Genomic DNA, 16,664 nt, shown 5'->3' with positions numbered 1-16,664 from the left:
ATAATTGTCCTGTTTTCACATTCCTGCCAAAAATGTTGTTTTCTGTGTGCAGAGGGGGAGAGAGATAACACTCTTTTATTTCAGCTATGCCACTGGAGAAGTGTATGAAGGGAGCTTTCAGGATAACATGCGTCATGGGCATGGTCTCCTGCGCAGTGGGAAACTGACATCTACCTCTCCCAGTATGTTCATTGGCCAGTGGGTGATGGATAAGAAGACTGGATATGGTGTATTTGACGATATCACAAGGTAAATAGATTCTGAGCATTCTAAAAACCTATGCTAAGTAGTTGCTTATCCCTCTAGTTTACTTGAATAAAATCACTAACAAGATGACATGGAATGCAATCTAAAACTTGTATGTCAGCAATCAATCACCTGCCTTTGTTTAACTCATGAGCTATTGCTGCAATCTGCTCCGATTGTATATTTTATCTTTATGAGCGCTGTTTTTATTGTGTTATGTTATGTGAGCTGGTCTTTGACCATAATAAATTATCTCAATTATCTGTCACCTGCCTTTGAACTTACTAATTTATATTTTAGCTCAGCGTTCATGTTTCATAAACCTTAATATAAGTCCTCTTTGGAAATACTGAAAAGCGTGATAACATACAATTAAAAATAATAATGGCAAACATACGAAAATGATACATAAACTGCAGTTAAGATGTACAGTAGTTTGTGCCCTCCCCCCAACCCCATTATAGAGCTTTGATGTGACCCTAATAATTGCCAAAAAGGCTTCTCAGCTGGTAGGGTAGTATGTCTGTTGTTTAGTTGTCAGAGTCTCACAGAACAGGAGATGGTATGGTGAGCCTTATTTCTTAAAATTTAGATCGCTTTGGCCCTTAATCCCTTCTTGTCTCTTCAGGGGAGAAAAATATATGGGAATGTGGCAAGATGACCTTGGCCAGGGCAATGGTGTTGTGGTTACACAGTTTGGACTGTATTATGAAGGAGCCTTTAGCAGCAATAAAATGATGGTGAGTACTTTACAAACCAGTGTCTTACGGTTGAAGGAGCATTCCCAGCAGTCCCTAACCTTACTCTGTTTTTTGGTGCTCAACGTATAAAAATAAAAATTCACTCCCTTTTTTCAAAGTAGCGTTTATGCCAGATTGGATCCAGACTACCTGTGAGCAGTTCCTCTCTTGGGGTGCTCCCAATGGTAGAAGAGCAGAGGAGGCAATTTTTGCTAGTTACCCCTCCTCTTCCTGCAACCCCCTATACCCCAATGAAAATCTGCTCTGGAGGGTTGGGGGACTGAGGAGGACAGGGCAGAAGGAAAAAGGAATAGGTGAAAATTGCCTTCTTCCCCCCTCCACCTTTTTCCATTATGAGTCTCCACTGGATCTCTGCCCTTCCCGCTAAGGACAAGTTTGGATCCAGCACATTGACTGTTCTGTATCTTTGTGTTGCGGCTACTGTAAAAATATACATCTTCCTGCATTTTTCTTCCCTAATACTACTCTGTGTTTATGTGAGCTATTCAGAACAGGGCTTGTAATGATTATGATACTGCTTTATGTAGGGGACTGGTGTCTTGCTTTCTGAAGATGACACAGTGTATGAAGGAGAGTTTTCAGATAATTGGACTCTTAATGGAAAGGTTAGTAAATCATATTTTGGGGGATTGCTTTTTTTGAGTAGAGCAGTTTTTCAAAATGAGTGATTTCATTCTTTTTTTACTCTCTTCTCTCCCCTCCCCTCCATCCCTTCTTCAAAGGGAAGACTGACTTTGCCAAATGGAGACAATATTGAAGGTATTTTCAGTGGCGAGTGGGGATCTGGAATAAAGATTGCTGGAACCTACTTCAAACCCAGTTTGTACGATCATGAGAAGGACCGACCCAAAACCCTGTGAGTGAATGGGAGTTGGCTTCTGTTTAGACTGTATCGTGTCTTTGTCTGTGGCTAGCCATGGTACCCGAGCCCTAGCACTGATCTGAATGCAAAGTAGGTTGCAGATCACAGCCTGTATTGCCTTGTTTGCCCAACTCTAGTTGTTTATTTCCAGCTCCTCTGCTTGGTTAGGCAATGGGAATAGTACAACATCATTGCCTAGTCCTCATGCGGATTTCAGATTTGAGTGGAACACTACAGGTTTTGTCTGAGGTGCTTGGAAGACAATGGGGTCAAGAGATACAATGCTTGTTCTTTAGAAAAGGCTAAAAGTGGTGAAAGTTCTGTAAGTCATATGATATCTGAGCAGCTGGTGACCAGTGTGATGAAAGTGAAAACGTAGCAGCTGTATTTTGGGGGCTGCAATTGGTCACTGGCACTTAAAGAGTGAGGGCCTCTACCCTTACACAGGCAGTAGAAATAGAGGTTCCTATAAACAGAACGTGGGACGCAGGTGGCGCTGTGGTCTAAACCACTGAGCCTCTTGGGCTTGCCGATCGGAAGGTCGGCAGATCAAATCCCCACGACAGGGTGAGCTCCCATTGCTCGGTCCCAGCTCCTGCCAACCTAGCAGTTCAAAAGCACACCAAAAAGTGCAAGTACAGTGGTACCTCTGGTTACGTACTTAATTCGTTCTGGAGGTCCGTTCTTAACCTGAAACTGTTCTTAACCTGAAGCACCACTTTAGCTAATGGGGCCTCCCGCCGCCGCGCGATATCTGTTCTCATCCTGAAGCAAAGTTCTTAACCCAAGGTACTACTTCTGGGTTAGCGGAGTCTGTAACCTGGAGCATATGTAACCCGAGGTACCACTGTAGGTAAATAGGTACCGCTCCGGCAGGAAGCTAAACGGCATTTCCGTGCCCTGCTCTGGTTTCGGTGTTCCGTTGCGCCAGAAGCGGCTTAGTCATACTGGCCACATGACCTGGGAAAACTGTCTGCAGACAAACTGCGTATCCCTCGGCCTGTAAAGCAAGATGAGCCCTGCAACTCCAGATTCGTCCACGACTGAACTTAACTTTACCTTTTTATGTATATATATATACATAAACAGAAAGGGACATGCGTGGCGCTGTGGGTTAAACCACAGAGCCTAGGACTTGCCGATCAGAAGGTCGGCAGTTCAAATCCCTGCAACGGGGTGAGCTCCCGTTGTTCAGTCCCTGCTCCTGCCAACCTAGCAGTCCGAAAGCACGTCAAAGTGCAAGTAGATAAATAGGTACTGCTCTGGTGGGAAGGTAAACGGCGTTTCTGTGCGCTGCTCTGGTTTGCCAGAAGCAGTTTAGTCATGCTGGCCACATGACCCGGAAGCTGTATGCCAGCTCCCTCGGCCAATAAAGCGAGATGAGCACTGCAATCCCAGAGTCAGTCACGACTGGACCTAATCGTCAGGGGTCCCTTTACGTTTACCTTTACATAAACACAACTGGAAATGCATCTGTGCAGTGGTTAGACTGCACAGCCCATTTTGATTCATAATGGATGTTTTCAGGCATTTTTATAAGTCATCGGAGAGATGCTGTTGGGGAATAGGTGCCTGTCAGACTTGTGCAACAGTACATGATTGTCATCTCTGAAGAACACTGGTGTGGCTGTCAGTTTTAAGTCATACAGTACCCATTATACATAGCTGTGGCTGTTTTTAAATTGTTAAACAAAATGTATGTCTATTTTATATTTATGGACAGCATACGACTTTATTTCTCCCCGCCCCGCCCGCTTTGGCTTTTATTTATGATGCTGTTAATTACTTTTGACATCACTGATGCTCAAATCTGACTGTGAATCAGGCTTTCCTGCCAAACTTAGCAAACTTCTTAGGGAGCTGCTCTTTACCTCACTAGGGGGTCTATGAATAAATGTATGCAGGTGCCTCTGAAGCGAGGATTGTTGGCTGTCTTAAGTTCAGAATTTATTGCTTGATTTTTTCTAAGATTTTTTCTAAGAAATAGTTAATGCTGCTCACTTGTCTAATGCAGCACAGAGAGAGTCAGATTCTCTGCTTTTTAAGCAAAGGCCTTGAAGTTACCGTAAGTTATTATTAACATAATGCTTCTGGTCTTCATCCCACAATCCTTTCCACCTCATCTTTTCAGCTTGGGCACTATTAACTGTCCTGGTTATTGATATAATAAATAACAATTCATTTATGAATCATCTCCCATGAAACGCCCCCAAGTGATGGACAATAAAAACCATTTCAGCAATTGTCAGACGGCCCAACATTAGCTAATGTGTCTTATTAATTAACAGCAAGCTTGAGATGTTGAAGAGTGGGGGGGGGGATGTTTCTGCCCTGCTCCACCCCATAATGTTCTAGATCTGCATGCTCTTAGGAGAAATTTCTGGTCCGCACATCTCTTAAGGCGTTTCATTGAGAATTGCGATTCTTGTGGTTAAAATGTCCCCAGGCGGAAGCTTGGAAACCTTGCTGTTCCTGCTGATGAAAAATGGAAGGCGGTGTTTGAGGAATGCTGGCATCAGCTAGGCTGTGAGCAACCAGGCCAAGGGGACAGGTGGAAAGCTTGGGATAACATTGCTGTTGCCCTGACAACCAATCGGCGTCAACACAAAGACAGGTTAGTGGTGAGGGACACTTGTTCTTCAAGAAACAGAAGAAAAAAATATCAAGTGAAGTTCGGCCATCATTTTAAATTTACATTAAGATTTTTAAAAACGGCTTACTGGAAGTTTGCTATGGATATATATTGTAATATATGTAGTTTCACAGCATTTGTGTACATTTAAAAAAAGGGTACATGTAAAAAATCTGCCATTTTGTGTGTGGAAACTTCAGCAATTCTAGTGTTTTATGAATCTATTAGGTACTGACAGAATGTTAGTGTGGTGGCAAGAGCCTTTAGTTAGCATAGTTGATCACATACTGCCCAGGATTATTTTTAAATTAGTAAATTATAGGAAAAAATTCTTAAGAGAGAAGACGGATGTAAAAAAGGAGGAAATGTTTCAGAGCAGATATGAAGGTTTTCAGCAGGTTAGAACAAATGGCTAGAAAGAGCTATTCCAATTGGCAAGAATTAAGGGCAAGTACATTATACAGTGGCATACTTTAAATAGGGAAGGGTGATATCCACATGAGCAGCCCTGTGACAGAAGCAGAAAAGTATTGTTTTTGTACACTTAAGAAAATCTGTACCTTGTGGGATATTAGGAAATAGTGTAGTCATTGGAGAGAGAGGAAGGAATGAGTGTGGCAAATGTAATGGGTCCTGTAATATTAAGATGACAGAAAGAGCTAGTATAATTTATTGCATTTTTCAGTATCTCTGGTTTTCAGGATTTGTAATTATTTTTCTTTTCTCATGTGTGTTTTTAGGCTTACTTATTATTTAGCTCTTTACAGTTGGTTGGTTGGTTGGTTGGTTTGTAGCTACTTGACCCATGTGTGTTTCCTATATAGCTTATAACTATATCGCTTCCATTGTTGCAGCCCAGAACTGTTAAGTAGATCTCATGCGCAAACTTTGGAGAGCTTGGAGTTCATTCCAAAACACGTTGGTGCCTTCACACTCGAAAAATACGACAACATTAAGAAATATCTCATAAAGGTATTGTGACTGTTGTTAAATAAGTTCTTATCTATAAGCTGGGATACAAGCAGGGAACACACTGTGTTCAGTAAACGGGACCTGCATGCATTCCTACTATAAAGTGAGGATTTTTTCCACAAATAATAAATTTGTAAGAGCACTATTTCCAGTTCTCCCCCCAGGTCTGCTATAAACTCCTACAGATTGCAGTCTTTGGTATAATTTCCAGATGATACTAGAGCAGAGGTCAGCAAACTTTTTCAGCAGGGGGCCGGTCCACTGTCCCTCAGACCTTGTGAGGGGCCGGACTATATTTTAAAGAAAAATAATGAACAAATTCCTATGCCCTCAAATAACCCAGAGATGCATTTTAAATAAAAGCACACATTCTATGCATGTAAAAACACCAGGCAGGCCCCACAAATAATCCAGAGATGCATTTTAAATAAAAAGACACATTCTACTCATATAAAAACACGCTGATTCCCGGACCGTCTGCGGGCCAGATTTAGAAGGAGATTGGGCCGGATCCAGCCCCCCGGCCTTAGTTTGCCTACCCATGTACTAGACTAGAGCATTGATATTGTAATAATAATAATAATAAAATAAATTTTATTTATACCCCGCCCTCCCCAGCTAAGGCCGGGCTCAGGGCAGCTAACAAGCAATAATAAAAACAAGTTGAATGAATACAACTTAAAAACAAGATTAAAATACATTGAAACATTGAAACATTAAAATGCAGCCTCATCACAGGAGGAGAAAGGGAAAAAGATAGAGGGCGAGGGAATCAAATTGACTCCAAGCCAAAGGCCAGGCGGAACAACTCTGTCTTACAGGCCCTGCAGAAAGAAATCAGATCCTGTAGGGCCCTGGTCTCATGAGACAGAGCGTTCCACCAGGCGAGAGCCAGTGTTGAAAAAGCCCTGGCTCTGGTTGAGGCTAATCTAACTGTACTCTAATATTGTAGAGTAAATGTTCTTCTTTTCTATAAGATGGGTAAGGTAAAGGTAAAGGGACCCCGACCATTAGGTCCAGTCGTGACCAACTCTGGGGTTGCGGTGCTCATCTCACTTTATTGGCCGAGGGAGCCGGCGTACAGCTTCCGGGTCCTGTGGCCAGCATGACTAAGCTGCTTCTGGTGAATCAGAGCAGCGCACAGAAACGCCGTTTACCTTCCCGCCGGAGCGGTACCTATTTATCTACTTGCACTTTGAGGTGCTTTCGAACTGCTAGGTGGGCAGGAGCAGAGACCGAGCAACAGGAGCTCACCCCGTCGCGGGGATTCGAACCTCCAACCTTCCGATCGGCAAGTCCTAGGCTCTGTGGTTTAACCCACAGCGCCACCCACGTCCCATAAGATGGGTAGGTTATGTATATTGTTTGAACTGCCATTGCTTTAAACAAAGAGCCTTAAATAAATATGAGTGTTGCAATCAAGACTCTGCTTCTTTATGTAGCCGCCTAATTCTCTGACCCTTTTCTTTTTAGGCGTGTGATACTCCCCTGCATCCTTTGGGAAAACTTGTTGAGACCCTAGTTGCTGTATATCGAATGACGTATGTAGGCGTGGGAGCTAATCGGCGGCTGTTGCAGGAAGCAGTCAGGGAAATTAAATCCTACCTCAAACGCATCTTCCAGCTAGTCAGGTAAGAAAAAAACCAATGAACTTTGTCTCTCATTTAGTGTAAAACCTTTATACTTCCACCTTTCTCTTTTAACAAACATGCATAAAGAAATGCATTTGTGCAGAAAAGCTGATCATCCAGCAGCTGTTGAATTGTTGCTAGGTTCCCCTGCAAGAAAGAAAATCGAAGAGAATTATTTGAAGAGAATTATATTTGAAAAAATGGTTGCAAACCTTGTTAAGAATTTTTGACACAGTTTGGTGAGTTGTGGTTAATTTTATACGTGTTTTGATTTTAAGGTTCCTGTTCCCTGATCTTCCTGAAGAGGGCAGTTCAATCCCACTTTTGGTGACTGAGACCAAAGGAAGGAGATCATTCTGTAGTGGGAAAAATGACTCCAGGCCAGAATCTCCGGAACCAGGGTATGCAGATAAAAATCTCTTTAGAATGCTTGACAAGGGGTGGTAGGATCGGGGAGGAAGCTCTCCATATCTGCTCCTTCTCTGATCAGTGGCTGGGGCCAGACTAGTCCTCCCCTTTCTGTGCTGATATTCCTGAGCTCAGTGTGTGCATGTGCACACCTCATAGTGTCAGTTGTTCCTCACACACAAATATGGAACACAATTGTTCCATATTTAGGGGCTGTGATGTCACCCAACAAGGACAGACATTTAAGCTGCTCAGGAGCTTAAGAACTGAACAGGGGATTGATTGCTCTTTGTGGAAAGAGGAGCAGAAAGTTTGGGGAGTGAATCCTATCACACCCACCCACCTTTCCTTGGACTGGTTGCCTTTCTTCCTCAACATGTGTTGTTGATAGGACAGGTTGGTAATTATCTAGGGGACGAGGGTTCAACAAGAAAGACCTGGTTATGTTTAGAATGATACCGCATAGACAAATGTTCCCTGATACCAAGATGAGGGATTCGTTGGAATGCAGATAGAGAGAATTGATAAGAATAAATGATCTGTTGTGACCTTGACGGAAGTGTACAATAGATGAGCCTTCTTGTTTTGGCTCATCTTCCTCTCTTTTCCCCCCTTCTTTTTTCCTTTCCCCCTCTTTTTTATTTCTTTTTCTCCCCCCCCCCCCATTCTTCTTCTTCTTTCCTTTTTCTTTTTTCTTTCCCATAATGGCTTATGTTTTACGCCATGTACTTTGATATTTTTTGTAGATTTTTAGCTTTTTTCATTATTATTATTATTATTATTACTACTAAGAAATCTTCTTTTGTAATTTTGGTTGTCTATATTTATATGTATTTGTGTCAGGGAACTGCCATCAGCTCAGGGGGGAGAGGGGAAAAGCCGGATGGATTACAGAGAGCCCCCAAAGATCGTGGGAAGCAGCTCCTCCTCCATGGAGGAGGGTAACCACGCCTCCAGTGGAGAGGAGCTTCAGGGCTCGGAGGAGGCGAGGTGGTGCCAGGACACCTTGCCTGGGCAAAGCGGGGAGGAGAGAGGTCCTCCGTTACCCACGCCCTCCTTGCGCAGTAACCTTCCGCGCCGAGAGGGGAGGTGCAGACTGGGCGTCAAGAAACTACTCTGCTGGGGAAGGTTTAAGGACCGCCCACTCACGGATTCTGCCAGGAATGAGCCAGCCACGGGAGAGTGGCGCTCTGGACAGATAAAGTTTATTTTGGCATCAAAAGCGAGGCTTCACAGCTGAGCAGTGAGGCATTTGCCTGCTTGCTCTCGAGCAACCCCTTGGAACCCCAACAATTTGTTTAAAGCAAAATAAAAGTATTTTAAAAAAAGGAAAAAGAAGATAGGACAGGTTGAGGAGAGCCGAGCCGTATAATAAAGATTTCTGTGAGCTGCCCCTCGTTCATCCAAAGCTCTTCCTTCATTTTGTGTTTTTCAGCTATGTGGTCACAAGCTCTGGGTTGCTGCTTCCTGTGTTGCTACCGCGACTCTATCCTCCTTTATTCATGCTGTACGCCTTAGACAATGAGCGAGAGGAAGATGTTTACTGGGAGTGTGTCCTGCGTCTGAACAAACAACCAGACATGGCTCTGTTGAGCTTTTTGGGGGTGCAAATGTAAGCATGCTTCAGTGTGTTTATCCTGGTTAGAGAATGCAGTACAGTGGTACCTCGGGTTAAGTACTTAATTCGTTCTGGAGGTCCGTTCTTAACCTGAAACTGTTCTTAACCTGAAGCACCACTTTAGCTAATGGGGCCTCCTGCTGCTGCCGGAGCACGATTTCTGTTCTCATCCTGAAGCAAAGTTCTTAACCCGAGGTACTATTTCTGGGTTAGTGGAGTCTGTAACCTGAAGCGTATGTAACCCGAGGTACCGCTGTACTTATTTCCTGTTTGTTACTGTCGGGGGATTAATTGTCACCTCTCATAAAGGAGATTTTGGACACGGGTGGCGCTGTGGGTTAAACCACAGAGCCTAGGACTTGCCGATCAGAAGGTTGGCGGTTTGAATCCCCGTGACGGGGTGAGCTCCCGTTGCTTGGTCCCTGCTCCTGCCAACCTAGCAGTTCGAAAGCACGTCAGAGTGCAAATAGATAAATAGGTACAGCTCCGGTGGGAAGGTAAACAGCATTCCCGTGCGCTGCTCTGATTCACCAGAAGCGGCTTAGTCATGCTGGCCACAGGACCCGGAAGCTGTACGCCGGCTCCCTCGGCCAATAAAGCGAGATGAGCACTGCAACCCCAGAGTTGGTCACGACTGGACCTAATGGTCAGGGGTCCCTTTACCTTTACCTTACCCATCTTATAGAAAAGAAGAACATTTACTCTACCATATTAGAGTACAGTTAGATTAGCCTCAACCAGAGCCAGGGCTTTTTCAACACTGGCTCTCGCCTGGTGGAACGCTCTGTCTCATGAGACCAGGGCCCTACAGGATCTGATTTCTTTCTGCAGGGCCTGTAAGACAGAGTTGTTCCGCCTGGTTTGCCAGAAGCAGCTTAGTCCTGCTGGCCACATGACCCGGAACCTGTATGCCGGCTCCCTCGGCCAATAAAGCGAGATGAGCGCCGCAACCCCAGAGTCGGTCACGACTGGACCTAATGGTCTGGGGTCCCTTTACCTTTATAAAGGAGATTTAGAGCTCTCCAAAGTCTTTTGGGCAGAAGGCTGAGATTTCCTTGCTCCGCTGGTTTTCATATGGCCAAGCCGCAAAGAAATGTGCATTCTTCACATAACTCATCTTTGCTCTTAAGCCAGCCTTCCCCAACCTGGTGTCCTCCCAGATGTTTCAGACAGCAACTCCCAGCAGCATCAGTGGAAGTTCCAATCCAATGGCATCTGGAGGGCACCAGGTCCAGGAAGCTTGCATTAAGATGAGCCAGAAAGTTTTTGCTTTGATCCCCTCATTTGACTGATCCAGATATATGAGGAAATTCCACTATGCTAAGAACCTGAAACCTCAATTATATATTTGTAAGGAAGTGTGTTAGAAAACAAATTCTTTTGTTTAACATCCTTTCTTCCATGACTGGAAAATAATTAACTATACTCATGGTACTTCTTTCAGGAAATTTTGGCCAACGAAAACCTGTATTCTTGGTGAAAATAAAAAGGTATGTTATATTTCATCTGGAGTTCTCTTAACTGCATATCTTTAATAGCCTTTGAATTGAATAAAGCTAGACTGCAGTCACTGTGTGTGTCAGTTTTAATACATTGCTGTTTTGGTTAGCACTTGACATTTATATGTCCAATCATTTTTACAGTTTACAGTGTACAGTTCTTCTAGATGCATGGCTCCAAGGACATGTAATATTTATCGTTATCTTTCCTGTCGTTATTTCACAAGTGATTTTTTAAAATGATCTCCAAATCATTGCTTCATTAAAAGATACAGTACAATCTAATTATTCATTGATTTGGGTGGAGGCTTTCTGTGGTTTCCTTTTAGATGTTCATATTCTGCATGTGGTTAAGTTGCACTTTTTCTATTAAAGCAAAAGCAATAGTCCTTCCATATGGAATTTATAAAGTGCAGGTGTCCAGTTGGTACATTCTGCACGCCAGAGGCAGGCCACGGTGTTGTTGCTAATCAGGGGGAAAGTGAGAAAACTTTGCATTTTGCAGACTAGGCGCCTTTGGGCCAGCACAGCCTGATGATATCATTTTGTGCCCATCCTGACTGCTAGCATCTATAGAGCACAAGTGTGCAACCATGATGATGCTGAGATTTTTGGACATGGCTCAGAAAGAACAGGGCAGCAGCATGTCACCAACTTGATATTCCCAGCCACAGTTATGTCTTGGCTTGGTTCTCATAAAGTGGGGACCCAAAGTATTTTGTAAGATGATAATATTCACTGAAGGATTTTGAGAGTTGCATTGCTCAAGCGCAGATGTCTATCACTAACTAGATAATTGTTCAAGTTGACCCTCTTCTTTCATTTTAATTGATCAAATTTACACATGACAGAATCACAGCTTTAATTCTATTTTTAATATAGTGACGATATAGAAGTAAGGATGAGCAGAGCAATCAAACTCCCTGTCAATTTTGCATGTGTTCATTCATAAGTCTGTTCTGTCTTGTTTTCACGTTACGCACATTTTTAAAAAACCCCACAAACAATCCGTTTGAATACAGTACATATTTTATCATAAAATAAAAATTTAAAAATTCTCACAATGTACCCATGGCTAAAATCTATTTTATCCTAACTTATGCATGTGAAACTGGGACGCGGGTGGCACTGTGGGTTAAACCACAGAGCCTAAGACTTGCCAATCAGAAGGTCGGCGGTTCGAATCCCCGTGACGGGGTGAGCTCCCATTGGTCAGTCCCTGCTCCTGCCCACCTAACAGTTTGAAAGCACGTCAAAGTGCAAGTAGATAAATAGGTACCACTCTGGCGGGAAGGTAAACGGCGTTTCCGTGCGCTGCTCTGGTTTGCCAGAAGCGGCTTAGTCATGCTGAACACATGACCCGGAAGCTGTACGCCGGCTCCCTCGGCCAATAAAGCGAGATGAGCGCCGCAACCCCAGAGTCGGCCACGACTGGACCTAATAGTCAGGGGTCCCTTTACCATTTTTATGCATGTGAAAACACTCCCCTCCCCCTGAAACCAAGAATTGAGTAGCTAAATTCAGAGGTGTTCAGAATTGAAACTTTACTTATGTCACATATAATAACATTCTAATGGGAACATTAATCTGGGAGGTGAGGATCGGGTCTGTTTGCACTGCAGTTCACAGGAATCAAATTCCTCAAGCATCCCTAAATGTAAGACAAACTAAAGCATAAAGCTCACAGCCCTGATGTGCACTGTTGAAAATATAGTCCCCCCCCCCCCCATTTGAAGTAGCCTTCTCTAAACTGGAAGTCATGCAGAAACTGAACTATTGTGGTGCTCTAGAAGTTAAGATTTATTGCGGTCTTAATCCAGCATCTCTGATTACTTCTGAAATTGGTGTGATGAATTATTCTATCCAAGACGCTGTTAGAAATCATAATCATAGGTTTTCATTCTTATGCTTAGGTATTGCCAAATACAAAAGATGCCTGTTTTGCTTCAGCAGTGGAGTGCTTACAACAGATCAGGTAATCTTGAACATTGACTCTTTATTGTCCTGTCTTTTAGTCCTAGTCAGTAGCACTACTTCCACTTGGTGATCTGAGGATTCTGGTCTTAGGCTTCGGTGGTAACACATTTGTTGGAAGCAAGCCCCATTGTGAGGGACGCGGGTGGCGCTGTGGGTTAAACCACAGAGCCTAGGACTTGCCGATCAGAAGGTCGGCAGTTTGAATCCCCACGACGGGGTGAGCTCCCGTTGCTCAGTCCCTGCTCCTGCCAACCTAGCAGTTCAAAAGCACGTCAAAGTGCAAGTAGATAAATAGGTACCGCTCCAGCAGGAAGGTAAACGGTGTTTCCGTGCGCTGCTCTGGTTCGCCAGAAGCGGCTTAGTCATGCTGGCCACATGACCTGGATGCCAGCTCCCTCGGCCAATAAAGCGAGATGAGTACCGCAACCCCAGAGTCGGCCACGACTGGACCTAACGGTCAGGGGTCCCTTTACCTTTACCTTTAAGCCCCATTGTACACAGAGAGACTTGCTGCCGAGTGAGCTCGAAGCATATAATGTATCACAATTTAATGTGTCACTGTGTAGAGCAGCCTTCTCCAACTGGAGCCCTCTGGATATTTTCGACTGCCACTTCCAACATCCCTGATCATTGGCCACTACGGATAAGGTTGATGGGAGTTGTAGTCCAAAGCATATGAAAAGCACCAGAGTTTTGTTCTTCAGCCTATTTCTTGCTTTCATTTATGTGCCAAATTAAAAGGTGCAGTTCTCTTGTATTGGCTTTTTGACCGCTTCATCTCTGTATAGGTAAATCCTTTGTCTGCATCAAGGTATCAGAAACTACTGTTTTCTTCAAAGTGGAAACTTGGGTTGTGTGTTTGATTTTCTTCTTAGAGAATGGGGTAAAACTGAATTCGCTCGCAACTATTTTACTGCCTTATTGAAATCTTTCAAGAATTTGCCTTGCCAGCATCACAAATGCTTTAATTTTGCCTTTTTTAAAAAAATGTCTTCCCAATAGTACAACTTTTACACCTGCTGACAAACTGAAGGTGATCCAGCAGACTTTTGAGGAGATCTCACAGAGCGTCCTTGAGAGTCTTCATGAGGATTTCCTTTGGTCGATGGATGATTTGTTTCCTGTTTTTCTGTATGTGGTGCTACGAGCCAGGTGGGCAACTGTTTAATTTTTGCAAATGCAGTGAATCTTGTCATTTGCAATTGCAATGAATACTCATAGAATCATAGAATTGTAGAATTGGGACGGACCACGAGGGACATCTAGTCCAAACCCCTGTACTGCAGGAATCTTTTGCCCAAAGTCGGGCTCTGACCCATGACCCTGAGATTAAGAATCTCATGCTCTGGCAACTGAGCCAAGATAGGTGAAATGCTTAATTAAACAAAGTTCTGGATCTAAGTGGACTAAATCAATGTGTCCCACTCACATTTTATTGATTACATGGGGCTGAGATAACACCACTGTTGGCTCTGATCCAGTGGCAGTAGCACAATACTTCTTCATCTTTTACATGAGGGGGGATATACCTTTGCTCTGGGGAATAGCTATCTTGTTACCCTGCCTTTTGTGTTTCAGTGGTGATAGGTGGGTGGCGTATGGGACGTGGGTGGCACTGTGGGTTAAACCACGGAGCCTAGGACTTGCCAATCAGAAAGTCGGCGGTTCGAATCCCTGCGACGGGGTGAGCTCCTGTCGCTCGGTCCCTGCTCCTGCCAACCTAGCAGTTTGAAAGCACGTCAAAGTGCAAGTAGATAAATAGGTACCGCTCCGGCAGGAAGGTAAATGGCGTTTCTGTGCGCTGCTCTGGTTCGCCAGAAGCAGCTTAGTCATGCTGGCCACATGACCCAAAAGCTGTATGCCGGCTCCCTCGGCCAATAAAGCGAGATGAACACCGCAACTCCAGAGTCGGCCACGACTGGACCTAATGGTCAGGGGTCCCTTTACCTTTACTTTAGGTGTGCACTCTGTACTCTTGGTGAAGTCTTGTAAAATAGTGGCTGGTTGATTTAAACAGCTGTTCCCTTTTTGTGGCAGGATCAGGAATTTGGGTTCTGAAGTGCATTTGACTGAGGACCTCATGGATCCATATCTCCAACATGGGGAGCAAGGCATTATGTTCACTACTCTGAAGGCAAGCCTATAAATAATATCCTTATTTAAGATATTGTTTATTTATTTATTTTCTGTATACACCATTTATATTTAGACTTGTTTGAACTATCAATCGGATCTCTCACCTGCTTTGATTGCAAATACAACGTTCTTACCTTTAGTCCTTAATCTTTGTAATCAGCAGTAGCTGCTAACTAGGAAATCTGAAAACCACAAAGCTGTGCTAACTTGCTGATAACTGATTTTATTGGTAATATTGTATTTCATGTAAACACCTTAAAGGTTTTGATGATTAAGATGTATATAAATCCTGTTAAATAAAAATAATAAAGTAGCTCAACCCACATAATCCAACCCACATAAAAGAATGCTAATTGTCATTTTTTAAAAAAACCTTATTTGCAGGCATGTTATTACCAGATTCAACACGAGAAGCTCACCTAAACAATTCACCTAAATATAGAAGACACCGATGAACACAGCTTTAGTCTTCTTCACAGAAATGCACTTACGATGGACTGAGAATCTTTATGCGGTGGATGCAGTTCTGAGGCCTTTAAAAAAGAGAAAAAGCAGAGGCCAATATCAGTGGAGGAAAAGAAAATCTATAGGAAGCAAAAATAAGGTTTTCAAGGCAGCTCTCGGAGAAAAAATATTTGCCCTTCAAAGTGGCGAAGTGTTTTTTCCCATCTCTTCACAAAAGCAATGGGTAGTGTGGCATCTACATGGAATTCATATAAAAGCATAGTCCGGAAATATGTTGCTTGTTATTCTGAAGAGACTGTCTGAGTTTCCTGAGGATTGAAGTGCACTATGGAACCACACAGTGTCTTTCTAAGTTAAACTGCCTGGGTCTGCGTATCCACTAAGATCTGTCTACAGAACTCATGGCTTTCCTACTTCTGATCCATGGCAATCCAAGACTGGCAATCCAAGACTTAAGATGTACTGAATGTACAATTCATGTGACTGGAGCAGTTTCATTACACAGATTACAGAAGGCTAGCAATGTGGTCTGTCGGAATAAGTATATGCTTGGTCATGCCTGAGATGTTGGCTTAGTATGCAGGGGCCTAGAGTACCTGGAAGGAAACACTTTTTTTTTGTTCAAATGTTATTTTTTTGTTGAAGTATTGTTTAAAGAAGAGAGCCACAAAACATTCATGCCCTTGTTCTTGTGACTTTTCCTTTGGTGTATGTGGATAATGTTAGCTGACATCTTGGATAAAACAGGTGCTGTCCTTCACTATGTCTGTCACAGATGTGGGAGATATGAAAAATATTCTAGTTGAATTAACAAGTTAATACAGACAATGCCGATAACTTCTGGAAATCTGAATCATGGCTTTTGTGTAGCTCCTTTATTTAAAAAAATATATATGGTGGGATCAGTGGCTGTAAATGGAGCAATTTTCATAATAAAGAATAATTCTGTGATTTCTTTTGTGGCAATTAATACAAATTCCATTTGGGTGCTATTCGCTAATCCCTCCAAGGTGGTTTTTCTGTTAAAAAATTGTGAGTTACAGCTCTGTGGAAGGTACCATACATACTTAAAAGTTATTGGTTCCCATCAACTTCCCCCATTACCTCCATTTTATTCCACCCACAATTTAATAAAAATGGTACTGTAAGTTGATTCTCCAGTTGGCATTGAGATTTATGGACTGGATTTCTAACAACCAGGTTAAATCTCTGGCTCAAATGAGAGAGGAGTTGGGTTCTCCTTGTGCATTTCCAAGACTTTTTAAATAGCTGGAAAGCTTATCCAGAAGGCTTGAGACAGAGAAACGATCTTGAATAATTAATTTGAGAAAAACTCAAAATGTCAAAATTATACCAAGAAATCTCTCATGAGAGAGATAAAGCATAATTTTGACATTTGTTTTCATTTTTCTCAAATTGTTTTTTCAGGATTATTTCTCTGTCTCAAACCTTCTGAG

General features: G+C 43.0%; 1 protein-coding gene across 4 annotated transcripts in view; it reads left to right on the top strand.

The window, feature by feature from the left end:
* ALS2 (alsin Rho guanine nucleotide exchange factor ALS2) overlaps positions 1–16,158 on the top strand; it is a 50,855-nt gene extending 34,697 nt beyond the window's left edge. For 3 of the 4 annotated variants that reach the window (XM_081015455.1, XM_081015456.1, XM_081015457.1), the window contains exons 21-34: positions 85–249; positions 875–986; positions 1,535–1,612; positions 1,730–1,863; positions 4,316–4,483; positions 5,356–5,473; positions 6,947–7,104; positions 7,383–7,505; positions 8,948–9,124; positions 10,575–10,620; positions 12,543–12,604; positions 13,609–13,758; positions 14,644–14,740; positions 15,127–16,158. In XM_081015455.1, coding sequence (XP_080871581.1) covers positions 85–249; positions 875–986; positions 1,535–1,612; positions 1,730–1,863; positions 4,316–4,483; positions 5,356–5,473; positions 6,947–7,104; positions 7,383–7,505; positions 8,948–9,124; positions 10,575–10,620; positions 12,543–12,604; positions 13,609–13,758; positions 14,644–14,740; positions 15,127–15,165 — 1,627 coding nt within the window. In that variant the 3' untranslated portion in view covers positions 15,166–16,158. Of the gene's footprint in view, positions 1–84; positions 250–874; positions 987–1,534; positions 1,613–1,729; positions 1,864–4,315; positions 4,484–5,355; positions 5,474–6,946; positions 7,105–7,382; positions 7,506–8,947; positions 9,125–10,574; positions 10,621–10,773; positions 10,817–12,542; positions 12,605–13,608; positions 13,759–14,643; positions 14,741–15,126 lie in introns of those variants that run through there. The other variant, XM_081015458.1, reaches the window with a different exon arrangement.
* Positions 16,159–16,664: the final 506 nt, after the last annotated feature.

The sequence above is a fragment of the Podarcis pityusensis genome (genome assembly GCF_964106645.2).
Source record: "Podarcis pityusensis genome assembly, chromosome: 1".
Lineage (NCBI taxonomy): Eukaryota > Metazoa > Chordata > Lepidosauria > Squamata > Lacertidae > Podarcis > Podarcis pityusensis.
Note: the sequence above shows the minus strand (reverse complement) of the source record. Positions and strands in the feature narration are given on the sequence as shown.